The 25956-nt window shown below is 41.5% G+C and overlaps 1 protein-coding gene across 3 annotated transcripts in view; it reads left to right on the forward strand.

Annotated features, from left to right (window-relative positions):
• The window catches only part of COL28A1 (collagen type XXVIII alpha 1 chain), a 126004-nt gene that overhangs the window by 6684 nt on the left and 93364 nt on the right, over nt 1-25956 (forward strand). For all 3 annotated transcript variants that reach the window (XM_067562144.1, XM_067562146.1, XM_067562145.1), the window contains exons 6-11: nt 1701-1754; nt 2304-2345; nt 3184-3210; nt 4789-4833; nt 11895-11939; nt 16956-17009. In XM_067562144.1, coding sequence (XP_067418245.1) covers nt 1701-1754; nt 2304-2345; nt 3184-3210; nt 4789-4833; nt 11895-11939; nt 16956-17009 — 267 coding nt within the window. The remainder of the gene's footprint in view (nt 1-1700; nt 1755-2303; nt 2346-3183; nt 3211-4788; nt 4834-11894; nt 11940-16955; nt 17010-25956) is intronic.

Here is a 25956-nt window from a genome sequence, read left to right on the forward strand (position 1 = left end):
CCCCACTTCTGGGTCAGCCCACTCACAGCCACCTGCACGCAAGTGGTCCTTGATTTAGTGAATGAGTACTTCTGGCCAGTCACTCATGGGATTATGCAATGGTGTGACCCCAAGTTACCATCCCCAGTCCCAGATGCAACCCTAGGAACTGCCATTTTACAGAGTTCAATGCTGCCCACTGGAGTCTGCAAGCTTTTTGGTTAGTCAATTTATCAAAGAAATTGATATGTCACTCTAAGCGAAATCCCTACACACACCCAAAGCACATGCACTGCTTTAGATAAAACAAACAAATAAGTTTATTAAGTACAGAATGATTTAAATGATTATAAGCCAGAGGACTATAAATCAGATTTGATCAAAAGTAAATAAAAGGAAAATCGCATTCTAAACTAAGCTTAATACTTCCAGTAGCCTCCCAAAGTTAAATAATGCTCCCTACAGGCTGGCTGATGACTCTTCTTCAGCCAAGCCCTTCCCCTGTGAACAGTCTTTCAATTGCCTGGTATTTTCTTGTAGATGGAATACAAGAGAGCTCAAGAGACCAAAATGTCCTGAGCATCACCTTATCAGATGCTCAGGCCAGTCCATTGTTCCTGGAAGAGCTAAATTGTTTTATGCATGCCTTTGTGAGGCATGAACTCTCACTCTGCTGCTTTTAGTGTTCACTTAGATCTGCTTCAAGACATGTGAGAGATATATTTGGGAATATTACATAGCAGAGCCTCATAATCACACATATGACATTGCAAGAAACACACTATTTATAACAACAATTTTCAGCATGTCATGAGCATTCCAAAAACACCTAACATGACACACTTTGCATTAAACAATACACAGTTACACTATAAGGGTGAACATGAATGATACACAATCACACCCTAAGGTGTACATGGAGTGCAATGTATCACAGCCATATTTTATCCACCGGATTAACTGGCCAGCCCTTGATGGAACCAGAATATGGCGGTAGGCCTACCATCTCCCTTACTGCTAGGTGACACAGGTTCAGAAGTGAGTCTTCCTGCACCTTTTTGTAATCTCTAGCCAGAATTTAATGTCCAAGACATCTGAGTTATTTTATCCAAAATTATTAGATTACAGTACAGTATGTAGCAAGAATCCCAGGCCCTCTGCTTCCTTTTCCAACCCAGCCCCTTGCCCAAGTCACACCACTCTTGGTCTCACAGCCTAGGAAGGTGGTGGGAAGAATTCTTGGCTTTAGAGCTGAAGAATTTTTGCATTAATCTGTTCTGCTCAATGTATTATGAGCAGAGGCAACCATATGGACAAAAACAATGCATATTCTTTACATGACAATGCTAATAAAATCACTGGGATGTCTCTGAAAGGTAGCAGCAAGGAGGTGCGTTGTTTTCTTTTGCACCTTAGTTCATTAAGTTTACTAAGTTTTTATTTTGCTAAGGTTGAAGATGGAAAACATTTTTACTCTGGCCCTGGGTAAAGAATCACAACTAGATTCATGTCTTCTAATACTGAGCAAGGCACTTTATCAGACTAATGAAAACAGTCTTATGCCTGTATAAGCTCCTTCTCCTCTTTCTCCCTCTGCTTCATTCTATAACTTCTGCCTAAACCTTTCTCATCACCATTGTTGCCTGCCTTCCTGGTACAGTTTTAAAGAAACCAGAAACATATCATCAGTATGTTCATAATATTTTCCTGTTTTATTTAAGGGAAAAGCTGGTAGTAGAGGGGATAAAGGAGAGCAAGGACCAAAAGGAGACAAGGTAAATTGACAGAGTTTTCTGTTTAAAATTCATGCCAATATCTTCTATTTAAGCTACACAAATGAGGAAAGCAAAGAAAGGTACAGTACAACATGCCATAAATGAGTCTCCACGCATGGAATTCTGCCCTCAAAGGATCCTACTGAAATCTATCAGCACTGCATGTAGGCATAGAAGGATAGTATTTGAATCTAAATCCTTATCAAACAGAACAAATAAAGACCCCATTTCCTCAAGCTTTTATCTGTAGGCAGACTCCTGCACCTGTGTGGAGTCTCATTCAATTCAATGGGGCTCTGTGTAGCAGCAGGGGTCTGTTTCTAAGGAACAGTTTGCAGGATTGGGGCCTAGGATCCAGGCATCTAATATTTGTACTTTAGTTTTCTGTGTTGTCAAAGTTTTGCACTGTATATGCTTCATTATAGACGAATTGGAGCCCTTTATGTTAAAATTTATATTGATTTTCAGCCAGTGTATCTTGGTCCTAATTTGGTAATGTTTGGTAAAACAGTGATGCATACTTTGATTGGGTTTCATTGTTCTTGACAGGGTGATTCTCAAAAAGGAGAAAGTGGAGAAAAAGGTCAAGAGGTATGTAGATGACTTAGTATTTCCTTATTAAGATCTATTCTTCAGAATATCACAATTTAGAAAGGTAGGGCCAGATCATTACCTGACGTAAACTGGTATAGCTCCAGTGACGTGAATGGAGCTATGTTGATTTACAGTAGCTGAGAATCTGGCTCTAGATTTCAAATTTTTATGCAGATGTTTCATATTATCATTTATAATAGGTAGTTGGACTAGCTCCTGATTCAGAAAAACATCTATATTCAGGAAAGCACTTAAATTTGTGTTTAAAGCTGAGCATGTGCTTAAAGTGCTTTCCTGAGCTGGGACCCTCATGATAAAAGGAACTTTTGAAGTGACAGTGTATTGTGTTGACCTGCATTATACTCATCCACAAGGGAGAATTAAAGTTCACATCATAAAGATCTCATCTGGATAGTTGTCAGAAGTAGGTCTCTCATCTGGTATTTCCTAAGTTTGAACTCATGAAGATTCAGAGTCAAGAAGCTTGACAGTAGAGTAATAGTTCAATATAATTTGAAAAAAATTAATCTAGGGTAGAGATTATATTTGCTAGGAATGCAGTAGAAACTTTTTCTGGTAAAGGACATATTTGTCTATGTACTGTTATGGGGCAGGATATATGTGAGGGTGGGGATGACACCATATCTTCAAGTCTACATAAGATGACAACTTAAATGGAATTTCTTAATATATTTAACTTAATATATTTTAACTTCATTATACTTTATAAGATTATTGAATATAACACCTAACTACATTTTTCTTGTTAGTAATTTTAGTATGTGCTGTATCTTCCCTTCATTTTTTATTCTATTTTTTTTTTTTTTTTAAATAGGGGACTCTTGGCAACAAGGGAGAAAAGGTAAGGTATTTTAAGAAAATGTTGAGAACTAAAACCAGATTTCCACTTGATGAAAATCCACCTGGGAGACTTAGCAGAAGATTCTGTCTTAAGCCCTGATCCTACAAACACATACACACATACTAATGTTACTACCATGAGCAGTCCCACTGAAATCAATAGAACTATTCATGGCAGTAAAGTTAATCATGTGCTTGTTTGGAGGATTGGAGCCTGTCACTGGTCCTTGATGTGATCTTTCAGGTGGTCTCTACTGCCCCCTGACTGGCTTTCTGTGGTTAGCCCCTGGTCAGGACAGTTCTTGGCCCTGACCTCTCATTAGACCTAGTGGTCTGTTTCAGTCTCTCTGGACTGTGTTTCTTGAGGCAGCTTGGTGCAGGAGTGTTACCCCTTCACTGTCCCAGGCCTTTCTGCCTCCCTTCCTTCTCGAGCTCTATCCTTTTATAGCAGGCTATGTTTCCCCATTGGTTGCCACTGTGTGTGCTGGCCTCCATGATTGGCAGTTGTGGCAGCTGCTTTGGGAGTGCAGTCAGGCTGCTTGCCTGTAGGCAGGAGAGGTTCCCCTCCCCCTTCTGTCTCTGCTCAGTATGGGGTTTATAGACCCCATTACAGAGCCATATAGCATTTAAAAAAAATGTGGATGGGAGACAATATTTCATACAAAATAAATGATAAGAGGGGGACAGGAGAGAAGAGGATTGGGATAAGGAAAAAGAAAGATAAATAAAAGGATAAGGAGAAAGAAAATAAAATTTATTTCTATAGATACAGAACATAACAATCTTAGGCATTGATAAAAAACTGACCAGGTATTTAGAAAATTTGCTTTAAAGTAACAATTAGTTGGGATGGTTGTCTTTAAGATTTCAATATAATGCAGATCAAAGTGACTGGATAATATGAGGGTCCAGACTAACATGTGTAACATTAGTCAGCATAGACAGCCAAAAATAGAAACAGATCTACCCTGTTTGAAGATCCCAAATCTGATTGGTTTGCAAACTGATCATTCCACAAGGATTATTAATGTTATAGCAGTGAAAGTGCCTCTCTGAGTCTTCATACTAATACAGTTTTTTCTTTCACGGATATGGTCATGACAAAAATGCTTTTCTTCACTCCCTAAATTACTGCTAATTTTATTAAATTTGATTGCTGGAAAACATGAAAGCTAGAAGTTTTTCTGAAGTATGCACTTGAAGGAGTTGTTTGCCTATTTTTCTTCATTCTGTGGACCCAATCGTGCAGTTGTTACTCAGGCAAAACCTAAAGATACCATAAAAACCTAAATAAATAGGATCATCCAGTTAGGATTTTGCCTGAATAAAGGCTGCAAGACTGAGTTGCTTGGTATTAAATATATTATTCCCTAATCATGTAGATGTCAATTTATATACATTTTTAGGAAGAGAGATTTACATTTGCTGAGTAGAGCTTAATTTATGCAGAACTTGATCTAATTACATTGCTTACAAGTTTTCAGAAAATATCAAAACTCTTATACTACAAGAACATATAATGTATTTTATTTAATCAAAAACTCTTGTTCAATTATAAAGCTTTTACATTTTTTTATAGGGTGAAAGAGGAGAATGTGGGACACCAGGGTTAAAAGGGGACAGAGTAAGTAAAACTTCTTAATTAATATGTTGCCCATGGTGGGAATTGTGGAGCATATATACAAGAACCATCATCCTGTGCACTGAATGAGGCACAGGTCCTGGGGATCATGTGATTAAAGACTGTATCATAATGTATATACACACGGGGGGGCTGAACTGGGGTTGCACAGGTGCCCTTAAATCTGGAATTTTCTAACTTTTGACAGCTTAATTTTGAAACCTTAATAATGTTATTTAAATACAGTGTATTTTTGTGTCTAATTTCCTAATTTTTCAAAAAAGCAAACTAAAAAAGCTAGAAATTGCATCATTTTGGAACCCACATGGGTCACCAGCAGGACTGGGACCCTTAGATCCACCTCACAGACCTCTGCCCCTTGACCCAATGGAGTAATTGAGGGTGGTAGTAGGTTGTCATCTGCTATGTGGACCAGCACTAGAGAGGGATGTAGCACTTTACTTGTGGATTTTGCAGATATTTGCTGACAGCAGAGGAATGGTAAAACCCAGGAATCTTGGGTTCCATTACAGGCTCTGGAAAGAATATGCTGGACTCTGTTGTCTGTACCCCACAAGCTTGATCCTTTCTGCCCTATCCTTCCAACTTGTCCCTGTCAGAGTCCCATCTCTTCCCCACTCCAGCTCCTCATCTTACTCCCAATCTCCTCACCCAGCCTGTCCCAGTCTCCACTCCTCAGGTTTTTCATTCCAATCCCAGTCTTCTTATCCAGCCAGTTCTGTTCCCCATTCCTGGCTCCCTGTCTGATATCTCTCTCTTCCCTTCACCCACATTCCCCAATCACATTGGCTCCCAATCCCAGCCTTCCTCCCCTTGTCCAGGCTCACTGTCTATCACGTTCCAGCTCCTTGCCCTCACAGTCCCAGTTCTTCCCCCACCTTCTGGCTCCTTGTCATATCTGTCTCTTCTCCCTCCAGCTCCATTCCCACTTCCCCACTGGTTCCCAGTCCCAGTTTTCTATCCCCATCTCATCATTCAATTTCAGTCTCCCCACCACCCCAACAGGCTCCCAGTCCATCACTCCTACCATTTCCCTTCTCAGCTTCCCATCCAATTTCTGCCCCCCTCCAACCTGCTCCCAGCCTCCAGTCCCAGTCCCACCCACACATTCCTTGTCCCAATATACTCCTACCACATTCCCATAAGTCTGTCTCTTGTCCCCTCTGAATTCAAATTAGGCAGATTCTTCCTTCATGTTGCCTGGGCCTAGAAGGCAGCACAGAGAGAGGGTATCTCTGCTTTCAATTCCAGTGCCTGGCCCTGGCACAAGCTGTAGCAGCTCTAAATTGCAAAATTTTCAGAGATTTTACCTGCAAAAATCTAAGTCTTTACTAAGCATATGAGAACCACAATTTTTCAAAGGTTAATAATTTGGACAAATTATGGGTAGATGTTCAGGGGGATGAGAAAAGACACATCTCTGACACAAAGGCCATCCACCTTCCAAACATCAAGTCCTTGCTCCAAAACATGAGACTGCTAGAACTTTTCAAAGAAAACGTCACCAGAAGTTTTTAACATGGGCAAAGTAATATATTTTCCCCTAGCCTCATTCTCAGAAAGACCTGAACTGCTTGAGGCAGAAACCCAGCATGAAAAATTTCAGCCTAAACAGGGTCTGGCAAAACCACAAGCAATTGAAAATGATAATTTCAAGTGCTGGGCAATGTTGCAAGCCCACGGCCTCCCTCCCTCTCAGCCTTAGAGAGAGGCCACACCACCTCATTACGCTGTGCCTATAAACACACTGCTTAGCGTGGGAATTAGTAGTCAGGCTCTGACCCTCTGGTCAGGACAGAGCAGCACACAGTCTATTGTCTGGACTCCTGGCTGAGGCAGGCAGAAATCCATAGCCCTGCCCTTCTGGGCGGGGTAAAGCAACAAGCAGTCTTTCACCCAAAGTCTCCTAGCTTTGGCAGACAGCAGTTGACCATCTAAGGGCTCTGACCCTCTAGATGGGGCAGGGCAATTAATAGTCTTTTCATCTGGCCCTCTGGCTCAGGCAGACAGCATGCAAGCAGTGGCCTCTTGGCCTAGGTGGCTAGGCAGCCACACCAGGGGTAAGGCTGGCCACAGGGTAAGGGGACCCAGGCCCACTCTACTCCACCAGGTCCCAGCCCAGGGCCCTAACAGTGGCAGAGGGATCTGCTTCCTTCCCCAGCTCTCACACAACTGAATTGTAGGGCTCGCCTTTTAAGATTCCTGTCCCGCCCCTTTGCTTCCAGCAGGAGGGTTGGGGGGACTAGTTTGGCTCCACCCACCGGGAGAGTGGGGTAGTCATCCCCCCATCACCTCTGGGAGCCTTGGAGAGAGGCCGTGCCACCTCACTACAGGCAGCCATAATAGAAACTGCTACCAGCCCTATCTATAAGGGGCTGTCCATAAACTCCATAACACATTTTTTGGTGATGTTCAAGACTCACCCACCGACCCCTTGTAACACTGAAACAAACATGCAAAATTAAGGACCCCCATCATACTTTTACCTAATTTATGCACAGTCCCTAATTATACACATATATATTCTGTCCCTATTTTTGAATATATTCTCTAAAGGGAATTATAGATGCATATGGGGCCTGAGCCAAACCCCACTGAAGTCAATAGTGGTCTTCCTGTTAACTGTATTAATTTTGAATCAAGCTCATGGGAAACACTATATAGTCTAGCCTTCCTATGAAAATGTAGCCCTTCTGCCAAGTGGAGTTGGCGGTAACCAGGGCTAGGTTCAATATCCAGGGGTTTCTTTTCAACAATACAATACAGAATCGGCTCAAGCCCCCACTCAGTAAACTGGAAAAATTACACATCACCCTCTGGATGCCTCTAAGAGGCAATACTTCCCCTCTCACAAGAAGAGAGTCTGAGTGTAGAAAAGAAACTTTTAATGAAAGGAGGGGAGACACTTGGCATTGATTTGGGAAAATACCACAAGCAGGATTCATAAACATAAAACCGTGAGCAAAACACTCACCCCAGAGTATGCTGGGCAGTGTCTTTTGCCTCAGGTTCTTGAGTGCTACAATCAAAAGTTCCTTTAACATGCCCCTCTCTTCTCCCTCCACCATACCCCACTTACAGTGGTTGTCCTTGGTCAGTGAAGACCCAGAGTTCAGAGGTGCATCTGTGTGAGTTCACTTCCCGCCCGTGGGGAAGGGAAAAAGACACCTTGCTTGCTCCACCATCCGAGCACTTGCTCTAGCATTGCCACCCTGCCGGCAGCCACAACTCTGCTCTGCAGGCCGCTCTCTGCTCCACTGGCCCCTCCACTTCGCTGCCAGCCATTCCATTGGCTGCCATGCCCGCTGTCACCAATGCACACCGTCACCTTCTGCCATCTGCTTCTCTACTACGATCTCTGCAGGTTGGTCTCTTGAGGTTCCACTCAGCTCTCAGTAATTTTCAGCTCTTAGTGGGAGAACTTTGTTGCTGAAGCAGGCTGGGCAGAAATGCTGTCTCACCACAAGTGATTTCAGCTCCAGCGATCACTTAACAAAACAAAAGACTTCTAATGGAGCCTTAATTAGCTCTATCTTTGAACAGTGGGGAGAAGCAGCTTAAACCATGCCTAAGACTCTCAGGCAGAACCCACACCTCCCAATAGGGACAGCTGTGCCCATCTGCTTTCCCCTTTTTCAGGGGTCTGAGATCTGAGACCTCTGCTTAGTGAGTTCAGTTCAGTTGAGGGTGACCCCCCCTCAATCAGGACAGGCCAAACACAGTTCTGCTGCCCTTTACTCATACAATAAGGATAACAATATTTCAATACCTCCGCATTCAAAAGTGATTCTAAAGTGATTTGTAACCCAACACCAGCCAAAGTTGCTCACTTTGGCGACACAGCTCTGTCTGCTGGATAACTAGTCAGAGTGGGTGTATTCATGTAAATACAGTCTGTTTTTTCAGCCTTTCCCCCTCCCCAGCTAGCTGTCAGGGGAGAGCTCATTCAGACCTTGCTTACATAAACATGCATTATGATAAGGTTGAAATGGATTAGACTTTTATGTAAGTAATTTAATATCCATTGACATAAAAAAGTATAGTGATCACTCTTAAGAGGTATCAATTGGTTTTGTCACTACATTATATTACCAAAATATTTACAATTTTTCTTAGGCATTATTCTCTGTAATAAATACACCTTATCAAAGGCAAAACTGGAAAGTTCTTATTGTCTATAGAGCAGTCATTAGATGTTAGGTAACAAAGCAGATGTTTGTGAAACATTTCGGCATCTAGGACATACTTTTCAGCAATAATATTTGTCACAAAGAAAGAAAGAATGTGGAGTAAGGCAAAAGACTGAAGACCAACCAGATCATGTGAAACAGCAGGGGTTCGAAGGACAAGTGAATCAGAAGAGATAATGACACTGAAGAAACAGATGAGTTGCATATCTCATGTGAAAAAGGAATATGAGTTCTTTACATGGGCAACATGTGAAAAGTAGTAGGAGACTATATGAAATGTGTATTAAGAGGAAAGGAAGTTGTTCAGAAGTTGGCAAATAACATGGACAAAGCAGCCAAGAAAATTGGACATGAAAACTATATGCCGAGACTGCAGGAAGCTAAGCAGAGCATTCCTCTGTTATTTAATTTCTGTTAAGGACAGTGATGAAAAAAACATTTGACATCTGTAAAGGATCAGAAATTATAATGGATTAAGCACTTTAAGAAGTTCCTGAACATACCAGAGTTATAGTTACCCACAGAATTACCAGCTCAAAACACATTTGCAAAATTAGGTGAAGATCTGCCAAACACCTCTAAAAAATTTAAAAAAATAAATCTGTGCCAGTGGAAAATCAGACACTGAACACATGTAGGAGGAACACAACTCCAATATTCAGAAACAAATTTAGAAGCTGCAGAGATTGGCATTGCAATATAATAAGCAGTATTGTTGGCTGTTCTGGAGAAGGGTTTATTTTTCTTCCTTCTAATTTAATTAATTACACTGACTTCAGCAGAGCATCTGATGTTTCCCACTGCCTGCAAGTTGGGTTTCCCTAAATGCAAATCAGACTAGAATATAGACAAATGGCTCAAAATGCAGAAAACTTGTCTTGGTTTGAAATCAGAACTGTTTCTAACCATTTATCTATATTCTCAGTGTCGGCTTGATTCTACACACACTTACCACCATGACTTGTTTCATTCTAATGGCTGCTTTGCCATATCTTCATCTAATTTTACCAGTGTGCATCAACTCAATGTGGCTACATGGTAGCAAGCTCTATACTCAGTAGTCAGTCCCTGCAGGATCAGGCCCTTACATGCCTGGGTATATTCAATGGCTCAAACTTTTTAATTTATTTCAGGATAAGGAAATAGCTGATGGAATGGAATGCTTTCCATGTCACTGCTTTATTCATCAGGACAATTACAGGATCAAAACATGACACAGATGTCCGTGCAGAAAGGACAGCCAGAGCCACTGACTTCTGCATATGCAGAAATATAAAAAAATGAAGTGAGGATGAGGAGGAAAATAATGGGAACATCTGGATTGGTCTAAAATTCTTCTTATTTAGGAAGTTAATTGTAATTGAGTGAAATGGGAGTTAAACACTGTAAAATGTGAATTTGGGTAACTAGTGAAAAACTAGTACAACAGAGAGACTGATTTATGATCCTCATTGGAAATGGATAATAGCTGTAACTAGTAAATACCTTTTTATGGAGAATAAATGTGTGCTAATGAGATAATAGATGACTGTATTTTTACTTTTCAAGATAGAGATTTTTATGATTATTGCAAATTATAAATCTGCTTCTGCTTCTGCTGCATAATTTGAACAAGATTAAAGTCAATTGAAGTTACTGCAGTGTAATACTTATTCAAGTGAGATCAGACTCGATCTCTGTTATCACAGAGATAACATGACTACTGTTGGGTTTGTTAAAGATTTTCCATCAGATAGATCAATAGAAATTGAGATTCAGGATGTACCGGATGACAACCAGCTAAGCAACTAACCAACCCTTACCTATCCACTGGGACTGATTTCTGAGGATATGTCTACACTGCAGTGTAAACCCAGGGTTAGTAGAACTCGAGTTAACAGACCCTGGGCTCGTTAATCTTGGGTTTGAGCATCTACATGCATTTGTAACCCGAGGTTAGAAATTGTTGAACCCTGGGACTCTAGCATCTGCACTGCATTATGTGGGCCTGAGTCCAACCACTCATATCCCAGACTTCCTGGCGGCATCCCAAAATGTGGTCACTCTAGCCCTTTGTTCATGGTGCAGTGTAGGAAGACTTGACTGTCCACCAAACTTGACTGTCCAGAAGACAAAGGAAATTGGCCTTTGGGATTCCTTTGGCAGACTTTGAGAGCACTTGTCCAGTGGATCTGTGTCTACACTGCAAAGCAATAGGGTTTGAATACTGGGTCCTGGGTTGACTCAGGCTTGGACCCTTTACCTTGGGACCCTGCGTCTTAACACTGGGTTAGCGTGATTTGTGTGTGTAGATGGAAGGGGTGTTAAACTTGAGCCTGAGCTAAGCTTGGGCTTACATTGTAGTGTAGACATACCCTGAGCCACCTTGTATATCTTTTATAATAAAAGTGTTTGATCAAACATCAAGAGACAATTCAAAGGAGAAACAGAATTACTAAAAACAAAACAACAAAAACAGCTATTGGTCTACAGTGAAAACTTACATTGGCATAGCTATGTCTGTCAGGGGTGTGAAAAATTCATACACCTGAGGAGACATAGCTATACTGATCTAACTCCAGGTGTAGGCAGCGCTCAGTTGACAGAAGAATTCTGCTGCCTCTTGGGAAGGTGGATTAACTACAGAGTTGCAGGTGTGCTGCTGTAGTGTTTTAAGAGTAGACATAGCCACAGTGAAGTAGGGAATGAAATCCAGAGGAAATTAATGAGTGGAGACGTGTAATAAACAAATCTGGTCTTTTTGCATGTTATAAAGAAAAAAAACAAATTGGGCTACACTTTCAATACTGTGCTTTAGCAGCATGTGGTTCTAAATGCAGTTAGTATATTGCTCCTTTTTTTTTTCCCCCACAGGGATTAGAAGGCCCTCTTGGACCAAAGGGACCTCGGGGACCTCAGGTGAGTGAGCTGAAAATTATTAAATAATAAAAAGTACTACTTGTGATGCTGTGTATAAGAAAGGTGACCATTTATATCGCTGCTATTACCGCTATTACAAAATTCCCATACATTTTATACAAAGCATGTGAGGGGTCAATGGAAAAGTTGCAGTCTGTCAAATATGATTATCCCAATTAAATCCATGTATCATTATTATATTTGAAGTTATGAATATTGGCTATGTATCTGTATCTCATATGTGTTTATTCTTGGGGTGACACTCTCCAGATAGAATTTACATTAAGGCTAGACAGCTGTGTGTTGATGGCCCATTAAGTACTCTCCAATCTCACAATGGGCCATAGAAGAAACTCATCCTGCCCAGATAGCTCTTCCTGAGGATGCCTTAGACAGCGAGGGGACCAATGGCCACCTCCTATGATTCAGCAAGCCATGTAGGGACATGTAATAGGCTAATGTGACTTTGGACTCCATCTTGAGCCAATAACTTTCCACAAGCAGAGGCTGTGGGCTTTATTTGGGAAAGTAATTTTCCATACACATGGCAGAAGATATAAAAAGATATCTGAGACATCTCCATTTTGCCTCTTCCTGCTCTTATTCTCTGGGCCATGGACTTACAACAAAAAGTAGCACCTTGAACTATGGACTGAGGACCTTCCAATCTTTTGGAAATTACCAGAGAGACTTTACAAGCCAGCAGTCTATTCCATCACTGCGACAAACTGGATATTAGGACTTTGCAATCATTTGTATGTGTATGATCTATTAACCTCTTCTTTTCTTTTATTAATAAATCTTTAGTTAGTTTACTAAGGATTGGCTGACAGCATGATATTTGGATAAGATCCAAAATATATATTGACCTGACGGTATGTGTCTGATCCTGTGGGATTAGTAAGAACCTCACATATAGTGAATGTGGTTTTCAACAACCCCTCATCCTATTAGATCTGTTTATCTGGATGGGAGCCAAGGACTGAAAGGCCTAAAGGGGATTGTATTTGGCTTCTGGTTAACCAGTGTGGTACTGCAGAAGCTATTTTATTACTGGCTGATGAATCTAATGATATAATAAACCACCAGTTTTGGGGATTGTCTGCCCTACTTCTTGCAGTCTGCCCTGAGTGTGGTATTTTCAGTAGGGCCATTCCCAGGCACCAGGTCACACTACTTATGCTGTTGTCTGAATCCTTGTTCTGTATTTATCACACAATCCATTTGATTGCTACTCACAAAGTTGCACATTTTGACAAAGTAAACCATGGCAACTCTAAGAATTTCAGAAAAAAATTTATGGGCCAAATCCTGTCCCCTGCTATTTATCTGGCACAGAGCCTAGCCAGAGCTGTGTGCCCTAGTTGGATTCCTCAATTGTAGAGCTCTCCACATATCTTGGGAGATGTCTCTTGTTAGGCTGACCACATAGCACATATGTAACTGCCAAATCACATAACTAGAGTCTAAGGCTTCACCCCTCAACTACAATACATGGTGGCCTCCTCAGTATCCCAGCAAGATGGGCAGAGTACAGCCCAGATGAATGACAGCTGGAGGGACGGAATTGGGTGAAGACCCCAAATGCCATTATCATCATCAAACGTGTATAGTCTGCTGAGGATCTGTTGAGCCAGTCAGAATGACCACAATTTATGGCATCATACCCAACACTATAAAGTGAAGTTCCCAGGTCTGGCTCAGTCCTGCAAATCCACAAATCTCTGGGGCAGCCCTACAGGTGACACCATCTAGGGTCAAGGCATGCACCTCTTTGCACGCTGATGGAGAGTCTGAAAGCACAGTTTGCTGGCGTATTTTTGTCCACCCTGGTGACATGGCCAAAGAGTATGTAGTACCACTTTGGAATGTAATGAGCAACTAGAGGAAGGCCAGATCTCCATGAGATTTTGGCATTTCACATAAAGTCAAACCACTTTATGCTCAGGTTTTGGCAATGACAGTGCCTATGGCATGCTTCTAGCTGCTCCAATTCCACCAGTAAGAGGTTTCTGACCCATATAGCGGTGCAGGCAGAACACAGGTTTGATAGATCCTGAACACTAATGTGTATGTTTTAGAATCAAGAGTGATGAGTCAAAGTAAGGTCCCATTCCACTGCGAAGATGCTTCTTGTTGTTTGAAAAAGGGATGATGGATAGATCTTTCATGGCTGCCAATTCCCCGGTTCCAAGCTCACTTATTTTTAATTATTTGTTGGAAGAAGCCCAGATCTTGGCTTCCAGTAACTTCCACAGTCCCACAGAGAGAGAAGGGACAGGGATCTGTAAAGAGTTGCTTAGTATGGCAGGGCCCTCAGGAAGTTACCCATATCTCCCTAGTAGCTCCATATGCTGGTCCTGTGGAAAATGCAGAGTTTTCCCACTTCACTTCAGCACCCAGTCCAGCTATCTCTAGATAGAAACATCATGAGACCAGAGAGATTTAGACCTATCAAAAATAAGACAAATCAAATATTTAGCATTTCCCTACAGAAGCTAAACTCTCCAGTTATGCACCTTTTGTAAAATACCCAGCTGTTAACTGTTACAAATCAAGCCATTTCTGAATTCTTGTAAAATATAACTTAGAAACATCTTAGTAGGAGAACAACCCTATTATTTTTAGGTGAAGCCAGACTAAACGAAATACTGTTTCTTTTTAAAGTACATTAGTCAATGTTAGTTCTGTGATACCCTGGTTTCAAAACTAATGTTGGATATGAATGTTATACTAAAATAGAGGACTAATCCAATGATGTTAATCAATTTACTGTAACTATGAACTATGTGAACTAAATAATTACTAATGGGAGTAGAGTCCCCTCAGTGACCCAAAGGAACATGCCAAACAAACTGGATAGTGATTTATCTTGTTTACAGAAAATTACATTGTCAAATTCCATCTTGCCTCATGCACATTTTCTACTGCACAGCTATTTCTCCATTTCACTTTTTGGTAATCTATTTTTCACCAGGACAAATACATCAAAAAAGTGATATGATTTTCAAAACTTCAGTTAGGAATTATTTTCAATGTCTGTGTTCCAATAGATTTAAAATAATTATTTTGTTTTTTGTTTATAAGGCCCTCATGTATTAACAGAATAGAGCAGAATTTGTTTTTATTCGAACACACAAAATTTTGATTAAAATTTGTTAGTGGCAAATACTAGCCAACTCAAAAACACAAAACCAAGGTAATATAAAATAAAGGCATACAATTACATATATCACCTTCTCACACATACAAACACATATACTGTTGCCATCCCTAAATGCCCTAAATGCCATCCCTAAATGTTTTTTTAATGATTTGTAAACTATATTATGTTGTGATTATTTAGGAGTACTGGTGTGTTATTGCATGGTTTATGGAGCAATTGGTATTAATAGGCACGGGAGAGGTACAATAAAATTAATTTTTTTGCCAAGCCTGCCACAGAGGATGCTAAATTATCGCTTTTACAAGTTTTGTAAACAAATTAATTTGGTACAAATAAGTCTGATTTAATCTTTGGTGAGATTGCCTTTACTGTTCAAATAAAATTGTCAGCTATCCATTATTAAAAGACCTAGCCTCCTATAAAAGACCAGTTTTGTCAGTTCCTTGGGTGGTCAATTAATATAGATTTCCTGCTACTATACTGCAGCTTCGGCACTGGTGTGACCTGTAGCTTGAGAAAATTTTTGTACACTCAGGAGAACTGAACATTTTGGATTCTTGCCAGTTCTTTTTCTTTTTACAAGCATAAAATATTCTAGTATTTCCCCCAACTTTCTACTATAATAAAAAGCAGTTTTCATAGCTCATTCATTGCTTCATTGCTCATGAATCTCTCTGCCCATCCAGCAGGAAATCCGGGAGGCCTCATCGACTTATGTCTACACAGCAAAGAAAAACCCACAGCTGGCCTGTGCCAGCTGACTTGAGCTTGTGGGGCTTGGGCTGCGGGGCTGTTTCATTGCTGTGCAGACTTGACTTGACTTGACTTGACTTGACCCTCCTGCCCACCCTGCAGAGTTCTAGGGCCTGGGCTTCGAGCCTAGAAGTCTACACAGCAATGAAACAGCTGTGCAGCTAAGCTCTGCAAAACTGAGTCAAATGGCACAGACCAGCCATGGGTTTTCCTTTGCTATGTAGACATATCTGTAGACAGAGGCACAAAGATTTGCCAGACCTCTGTCCAATAACTCCTCTGGTTATCAGCTCTGCTGCTGGGAGCTGCACTGAATTGCACTGCACAACCCTATTATGGGCAGCCCACCAGATGGTCATGGGACTCTCAGTTGCTCACTATGGAGGTAGAGCTCTACTTTGGGTCTCAATGAGAGTTTTAAGGGCTGCACGCGTAGGATGTGTAACAATGAGTTCCACATTCCTGCTGTTTCTCACAGTCACTCGTCACTCTGCACCCAGCGTCCTGACCACCCATTTGGGGTATGGACACACTCATGCTCCACACCTTTGAGTAAGTGCTGCAGCCTGGGTACCTTATGTTCTCCTCATAGAAGTCAGAGGATTGTTTTCCTTGTCTCTGGGATCAAAAGAGTGGCCACAGTAACAGTTAGCTCTAAAAGTATCTTGTAGATTGCAGCGTTTTTCAGAAAATCAAAATAAAGCACAGCTCAGCAGTAGATTCTGGCCTCACAGAAGTGGTTTGTTTACAGACTTGAATGGAGAAAGAGGGTGATGGATTAGTGAACTTGCTTGGGATGGGAATTCCAGACATACGGGGCAGTATGGAAAGAGAGGAACAGGAAGCTCCAAATTAAACACATGCAATTTCTGTGTAGCAGTAAAATAGTCTTTCTGAAAGAGCTCGTTTTTATTATTAATGTGTATTATGGTAGCACCTCAAGGCCAGGGCTCTGTTGTGCTAGGCACTGTACAAATGTATAAAAAAGATGGTTTTTGCCCCAAAGATACTTTACTGTATTGTGTTCAAGACAACATTCAAAAGAAACTTAGGTATCTTTGAAGAAAACTAATTCTATGGTATTTATTTTGATATAGGGAATCAGTGGACCTCCAGGTGAGCCAGGTCCAAAAGGCATTCAAGGAAATAAGGTAAGATATAGAGGTGTCTATGTGGAATATGGAGTGTGTGCAGCATAAACTATAGCAGAGTGCTAGATTACAGTTTACATCAATGTGATGTCATGAGTTTCTTAACAGTGGTGTCCTCTGAATGAGAATAATGCACAGTAGGACAGTGTCATCAGGGTAGTAAATCTGAATGTTATTAACAAGGCTGTCTGGTTCTAAATCCATTCAGGCAGTTTGCTACAAAATTACTTTTTAGGCTGAAGTGTTTTGTACTTGAATATTGAAGTAGTTTGATACGTTTCTGGTTTGCTGTTATGAGATATTCAGATGTGAAAGATCTCTTTAAAAGAGTTAAGTAGTTATTTGATGCTTTTTTGTGCTCAGAGGATTGAAAGTGGCATTAAAAAAATTAGACATAGATTTGGTCCTGAATGAAGACCAATGGTTTTGACATATTTAAGATAGATTGTTTAGAAATAATGAGTTTTTGTAACTAGAACTAGTCAAATAGAGTTAATTGCCCAACTATCTGAGGAATGTAGGCATTCTTCTGGGTCACAAATTATTTTACTCATAAAATTCCCATTAGCATCAATGAGTGTTGCACAATTAAATCCTCATACATCTCTTTCAAAATATAGGGTTGATGTTAACACTTGCATGCTACCCATTTTACTGCAGAACTACGGGTAGCCTAATGAATGAAATGTCATTTTTAGGTTCCATTAGAATTGGGTGTGCAATATGGGAGATATTCATGTTTTGTTCCAGAGACAAGAAGTCCATTTGAAGATGCAGAGGAGCAGCTTTATATGTGGAAAATAGTTATGATAGAAATGATTTTGGAATCTTGGCTTCAATTAATGTCTTTCTTTCCTGACAAATGCTTTTTTTGTTCTGTTTTATCGATCTTTCGTGCAAAACACTTAATTAAGGAAGTCCATAGTGGATTATTTCAGCAGGAGGGGGAAAAAAGAGGGTGATGGTTCTGAAAGAAACCATTCATGCATGTGGTGAAATAGCCATGCTTCTACTAAGCCTGATTTAAGCTTTGCAAAAATTAGAAATCTTGGCTTCTATCTGCAATTTCATATTGACAGTGCATGGACAGTATTACCAGTTAATCTTATTGTATATTGCAGTGACTTCTTCTGAACTGTATTGGTGGTTTCCTCTCAATTTGCATGTGTGTGTATAATATAAATCGTTTGTGCATATGTATAAAATTGTATTTGGTTTGAGGTGCAATTTGTGCAAAATTCAGCATTGGACTAGCATTGTTCTATTTTGAAAAGACACGCAGTAAAAAAGTGGCCTTGAGTGTTCAGTATTAATTGTGTCTCACTGATTCTAGGTTACATTTGTTCAGATAAAAAATATGTTTTTCAACTGCCAGCTCTGCAAAGTCACCCTTGGTTCTGAGAGACAAAATGGGTTCTTCCTGTCTTATGCAGCATCACTTGCAATAAAGATTCTGCAGACCAAATTCTGCCCTCATTTACACTTTGTACAATCCAGCTGTTTACTATCTTGATTTAAATCCAGGTACAGAAAGACAGAGATATAGATACCATCTACTTTAATTACTTTGTGCCACAGTTAAGCTTTGCATCTCTACTCAATTTAATTTATTTGAGATGAGTAACTTAATTTTCCCAGATGAGAAGGTCATGGTTCTTTCCCAGAAGAAAGTTCTCTCCAGAGTTCTCTCCAGGTGAAGGGGAAGCAGCTGTTCTTGGTGGAAGAGTTTATGTATCTGGGGGTCATGTTCATGAGTGATGGTAAGCAGGAGTGGGAGATTGAGTGGTGGATTAGTGTGGTGGTAGTGATACGGACTCTGTATTGATCTATGGTGGTGAAGCAGGAGCTAAGTTTTCGGATGAAGCTCTCGGTTTACAGGTCAATCTATATCCCCATCCTCACCCATTAACTTTGGGTAATGACTAAAAGGACGAGATCATGGGTATAGCCAGCAGAAATGAGGTTTCTCTGCAGAGTGGCTGGGCTGGCTCTCTGAGATAGGGTGAATGATTTGGTTATTTGGGAGATCCTCGGCATAGAGTCGCTGCCTCTCCAGATTGAGAGGAGTCAGCTGAGGTGGTTTGGGCACCTGATAAGGATGCCCTCTGGTGAGCTTCTTTTGGAACTCTACCAGGCACATCCCAGGGGCAGGAGGCCCCCAGGCCAGCCCAGGACACTCTGGAGGGATTATATCTCCCAACTGGTCTGGGAATGTCTGGAAATCCCCCAGGATAAGCTGGAACCTACTGTGGAAGAAAGGGAGGTCTGCTCCTCCCTACTCTCCATGCTGCTGCCACAAAATTCACCAGGAAAAGTCACTTAAAGGAAAAGAAGAAAAGAAAATAACTTTTTTTTTTTTTTACATAAGACAATCCGAGGTTGTTTACAGCTTAATAACTACCCATTCAGCTAGTAAAGGTCAGGCCCTTTTCCTCTTGAGCTTTATGGTAGCGTGATATGTAACAATCTTTTCAACTTCTGTTATCCTTTCAGAAGGATTATTCAACAACTCTTTTAAAATTGGTTTTCCAGACATTTAGTATGCTGAATTTGAAAAGTAGCAGCTATGTATAGCCACTCTCCAATTATATACACAAACAGTCTAGTCTCAATTTAATACCAATACAGCCATTCACTTGCCACATAGAAGCATTTATTGTTATTTAGTTGAACTGATGACTGACTATATTCTGATTTGGGAAAACTAACGCTGGCTGTCCAGCAGTGGTACAAGTATGGCATACCTCGGAACACTATGGCTGAACATTTCTATTCCTTACGAGGTCAAGTTCACTCGGAAATGATCTAGAAGAGGAATAGTCGGTTCTAGTGGGCATGACAGATTTGGGGTACGTCTACACTACAGCTGGGAGCATGCTTCCCAACACAAGTAGACAGACAAACCATGCTCAAGTTTGCAAGCTAAAAATAGCAGTGTAGCCAGGGATAGCATGGATGGTGGCTCGGACCATCTGACTAAGTATCCAGGGGTCCGAGTGGATTTATATTCAGATGGCTAGCCCAAGCTGCCGGCCATGCAATCCATGGCTATGTTGCTATTTTTAGTGTGCTATTTTGATAAAAGCTAGTGCATGTCTGTCTACTTGTGGTGAGAAAACAATAGAATCATCCTCTTCCAGACACAGGCTTGAGCACAATCCCCCCCTTCTGTCTATATACAAATCTCTCAGACTCAGGCTTGGACCTAGGGTTTGAGAACACTTCAGGGTGGAGAGTTCAAGGCCAAGTTAAGCTGGGATCCAGGAGTCAAGTCCTATTGCTTTGCAGCATAGTCCCAGCGCCTCCAGACTCGGGTCCTGGGAATACACCAAAAGTATCCCATAATCATATGGGCCAATTTCCTTTGTCCTCTCTCTACCAAAAATATCCAGTTGACTCCAGGGACACAGAAGCATCCCCCCTTGGTGTAGTGCAGCAGCTTGCTGAGCCAGTGTTTAACCCTTCCATTGTCTTCTGAACACCGAGCTGCAAACACAACTTCAGAGAGCCTTCAGTGTTTGCAATGGAGATTGAACAGGACAAGCACGCTGCAATGCATGCTGCTTCATGGTCATGGGAGCACAGCCAGATTTTGGTAAAAGTCTGGTGCGAGGCAGCACAACTGTGAACTTTAGTAAGAGTACCAGGAAAGACCATGCATACCAGGAGATAGCAAAGAATTTGGCAGCTTTCCAAATTTCCTGGACCAATGAGCAGTGCAGAGGGTGAAATGGCTCAAGAGTGAGAACCAGGAAACTGGGGACCAGAACCTCACCTTGGGCAACTTGCCAACATCATGCCCGTTTTATGATGAGTTTGACTGGGTGCTGGGCACTGTGCCAAGCACAGAGCCAATGGTGGTGTATGATGACCTGTTCAGCCAAGATGGCTCCCTGCTGGTGCCAGAATCGAGCATGGGGACTGATGGGAGGCAGCAGCAGGTGCCGAGTAAGGATAGTGAAGTGACTTTGTTGCTGAAACAGGTCCCAGAGGAGCTTTGCAGCAGGAACAGCACATCCTAGGGTTGTACTCTGAGGAGCTGTTTGATGCCCCCCTTGAGGGACAACCCACCGCAAAGCCTGAAGGGACAGAAGCCACCCCTGAGCTGGTAAGCATCTGGCTCCAATTTAATGTTTATTAATACAGTAATAGGAGGGATTTCCACTCTTTGAACCAATGCAAAAGTTATGAGAAGCCCCAGCTAGCAGCCAGTATCTGCTATTGGTGTATTATATGCCACCATCACGATGGCTCCCTCCCCGCCCCATCCACAACCAGGAAATGCAAACAGTCAAAATGCCTTAAAACTGAATATTTACTGGAAAGGTACAAAATTTTGCTAGGGCATTCCTGTTTTTTAAAAATAACAACTTACATAGCCATGCTGGTAAGTGTGCCACTCTGTAACCACTCCATGGTTTAACAAGCTGATTGCAACCAGTTAATTGTGTGAGGGAGGGGGACGTGAAAATGCATTCCATTTAGAAATCTAGTCCATTTCAGTTAGATGTAGTTCATGCAGCCCATAGATGACAAAATCATTAGTGCCAAGTATAAATGGGATTTGAAATTTTGTCCAGAAATGGGGAGGGAGAGAAAAGGAGGAAGGTTGTGGAATTCTGTGTGTTTGCATGCAGCCATAACAGGTTAAGCCATGTGGAAGCTAATGTATCATCCTGTTGATTCGTTCATTAATTCTGACCCAATTTGCTGATAGCTGCAAACTTTTCCTGAAGTAGGAACTCCAGATAGGTAGTCACATTTCAGGGAATGGAGTATTTTCCAGAGCCAATTCGGTACCTGACCAGCCCACTTCCTTCAAAGATGTGCTGATCAGTCACTAGATATCTGAATACTTTGGTTGTATATGCTTCAGGTTTCCCTTCAGCATCTTGGAATAACATCTCCCTTTGCCAACTGGGCACCAAAAAAACTGTCCTCCAAAATGTGGAAAGCCTAAAATGATAGAGAAAGCTTTTGTACCAAGACCACCACTCTCCTACCTCACCCCAAACCCAAATAAGTCTGCAATTTTTAGAAAACAAAAACCAACTTTTTAATTTTTAACTAACCATTATCTCTGCATTTCTTTCACTGTGATTAACCAGGCTGTGTTGAGGGAGCTCCTGTGGACTGATAAATCTGTGACAGTCTGTACCCCTATGTTCGCCCCTTTTACAGGACTATGATAAATTTCATACAAAGTATGCCCTGTGTGGTACAGTGAACTCTGTTTATAAGAATCACTGATATAAGAATCAACTGCATATAATGATCAAAACCACTGGGACAAAATAATTTCTATACCAACCTATACTCCGCTTGTAAGAATCAACTGCTTATATGAATCAAATCATCTGGGATGGATGTGATTCTTATAAAAGAAGTGCACTGTAGCATTTGAAAACTCAGAATTTGCTGATCATTATTGTCCTGGTAAAATGTGTGGCAACATTGTATGTACAGTTATAAGATTCTACTATATGATATTATTAAGATATGTTCCAAATCTGGAGAGCAGTCACAAACCTGTTCTTCAGAGACAAAAGGCAAACTGACACCTCAGCCAGGTTTCAATGAAATCGAATGGACCATCACCTGGTTAAGGGGCTCTTTGTTGTCAGGAAAGAGGATGTGGTTGAAAAATGTACATCCTGACAAAGAAAGAGGTTGGGGTTCCCATCCTTACAGACTGTCTGTCTCCTGACCCTCAGTTGAGGATGATTCTCAAAGAAGAGAAAAATCTATAAGAAGTTAGAGTAAACACCCCAAATGATTTTCCCCTTTCTCTTCACCCATGGCATCAACAATACCTGAAGAACAAAGGAAGTAGCATTGGACTGGGGGAGGGGTCCAGGCTGACAGGAATTCAGCCAGTAAAACAGCTGGAATATGTGGTGAGAAATTTCCACTTTGAATTCATTTAGCTTGTTAAGCAAGGCATTATTTGTGTTTTACTTTTATGCCTCATTACTTGTAGACACTTACAATCTCCCTTTCTGTAGTTAATAAACTTGTTTTATTGTTTTATCTAAACCAGTGTGTTTGGACTGAAGTGTTTGGGAAACTCCATTTGGGATAACAGGATTTGTGCACATCATTTTCTATTAATAAAATGGCAGACTTTATAAGAGGAGAAAGCTGGGCAGTACAAGACACATTTCTGGGAGGAAATTTGGGACTGGGAATTTGCTGGTGTTGCTTTGCAATGCAATTCAAGAGTGGCAAAGGGAGATGTTATTCCAAGCTGCTGGTGGGAAACCTGCAATGCATGCAGCCAAAGTATTCAAACATATAGTGACCAAACTGTACTTGTATGAGTGGAGTGGGTTGGTCAGCTACCACGGTGGCCCTGGAACACATGCCCTTCCCTGAAATGTGATTGCCTATCTTGAGTTCCTGCTTCAGGAAAAGTCTGCAGCTATTAACACCTGAGATTGGGTCAGAATTCATGAGGGAATAAACAGGATGCTGTGTTAGCTTCCACATGGCTTAGCCTGTTATGGCTGTGTGCAAACATACTGAACTCTACAATCTTCCTCCTCCCTGACTCGGGCACATTTCGAGACAAAAATTCAAATTCCAGCCATACTTGGCACAAATAATTTTGTCACCTATGGACTGCATGGATTACCTCTGACTGAAGTGGACTAGATTTGTAAACAGAACACATTTCCATTTCGCCCACCCTTACACAGTTCCCTGTTTCCAGGTGGCGCAATAGACCATTGAGTGGTTACAGAGCAACATACTTACAGGCATGGCAATGGAAGGTGATTATTTTTAAGAAATAATTAGGAATGGCCCTAGCGAAAGTCTTTTCAGTCAACGTTCACTTTCAAGACATTCTTTACTATTTTCATTACCCGGGCACCATTTTTAACTCCACCTGGTGGTGAGGAGCAGGAGAGGTGCCAGGATACAATCCGCCATTAGCAGCTACATGCTGCTAGCCTGGGTTGCTCACGACTTTTGCATTGGTTCACAAAGCAGCAATCCTTCCCATTACTTGTATTAACAAACTTTATAACGGATCCAGAAATGTACTGGGCTCAAAAGTGGCTTCCACCCCTTCTGTGTCGGCTGCAGGCTCCGCAGTGGACTGTTCCTCGTGGGTGCATCAAACAGTTCCTCTGAGTATGGATGGAGAATTTGCTGCTGCTGTACCTCCTTCTATTTGTTTCACAGCATGCTCTGGGACTGGTTTCAGCAACAGCGTGACTTCATGGTACTTGCATGGTGGCAGCTGCTGACTCCCATCAGTCTTCATACAGGATTCTGGGGCCAGCAGGGCGCCATCCTGGCTGATCAGGTCAACATGCACCACCGTTGGATCACTGCTGGGTACAGTGCCCAGCACCCAGTCAAACTCCTCATGAAACAGGCACAATGTTAGTGAGTTGCCCAAGGTGTGATTCTAGTCCCTAGTTTTCTGGTACTTGCTCTTGAACCATTTAATCCTCTCCTTGAACTGGTCACCAGACCACTAAATTTGCAGTGCTGCCACCCTGCTTGCTATTTGCTGGTTTGTACAGTCATTCTTGCTATTCTTACTAACGTCACAGTTTGCTGGCATTGCACCAGAGATTCACCAAAATCTGGTTGTGCTCCCACAACCATGAAGTGGCACACTTTGCAAGAGCTGCAGTTTGGTCTCTCTGGGAATGACCTGGAGGAGCTGCCGACTGCCTCTGACACGGACGGCCTGTGGACACTGCCCTTGGCTATTTACCCTGAGGAGACTGAAGGCACAGCTGTGGCATAGGTACTCCAGGGAAAGGGGGAAGGAAGTAGCCCAGGGGAGCTGGATGACTGTCTGGTTGTGTGGTGGCCTGCGACTGCATCAGCAAGTTGCAGCTGGAGCCCCGCTGACCCAGTGGCAGAACACTGCTGCTGATAGGGACCTGGGCTGGGATGCAGTGCAGTTGGGCAGGCCTGCGCCCCCCTCCCCTCTTTTCCACATCTCCTACTTCCCAGGCGAGCGCCTTAACCATCAGGCTTTAGAGTGAGATGGTGAAAGTAATTAATTATTGTAACAATTTACCAAGGGTCATGGTGGATTCTCCATCACTGACCATTTTTAAATCAAGATTGGACGCTTTTTTAAAAGATATGCTGTAGGAATTATTGTGGGGAAGTTCTACAGCCTGTGTTATATAGGAGATCAGATTAGACGATCACAGTGGTCCCTTCTGGCCTTGGAATCTAGGAGTCATTCTCATTCTCTCTTTGGCCCAATGAATATTTAAGTATTTACACACACTTCAATAAGAGAAGTTGAGGTCACCCTATTCTAGCATAGTTTATTGTTTGGTGGTGAAAAGGCTCAGCTAGCAGGTGGAAGATCTGAGTTCAAGTTCCTGCTCCTGAGTGGGGATTCAAATCACATCCTAGGCAAGTGGCCTGATCAGTGGGCTAAAGTTTATAAGGGGGTGCATGTAGGTATGCACACATATATTTTGTGAAGCTGGTCCTGAACATTTTTTCCCAGACAAAACTTATTGGGTGAAATTTGTGAATAGTTTTGGGTTGACTGAAACTTCATTTTTGGGCAAATAAACTATTCATCCAAAAATGTTCACCCAGCTCTTCTCCTAAATGCCCTATTCACTTGCCTATGTCACTTTGAAAACTTAAGAGCCTAAATTATTTAGATGCTTTTGAAATATGTAACCTTTGTGTGTATTTCTGTATATATACAGGTTGTACCAAAGATTATCTCAATTCAGAACCATTATTTCTAATCCAAATAGAACCACCTCATAATGCCCATAATTTCAGTTTTCTGCTCAGTCTATGGAGCAATAATACTTACAATAGAATGTTTGCCAAAATAATTAGAAAGCAGACAAGTATTAATTTTGTTTGTATTATTCTTGGCCTTTCCCTAATATTCCTGCTGTTGGAAAATATTTAATTGTCAGAGTTTATTTTTGATAACATTTTG

The sequence above is a fragment of the Emydura macquarii genome, unplaced genomic scaffold (genome assembly GCF_026122565.2).
Source record: "Emydura macquarii macquarii isolate MOO-44397 ecotype Brisbane River unplaced genomic scaffold, CSIRO-AGI_Emac_v2 contig_2422, whole genome shotgun sequence".
Lineage (NCBI taxonomy): Eukaryota > Metazoa > Chordata > Testudines > Chelidae > Emydura > Emydura macquarii.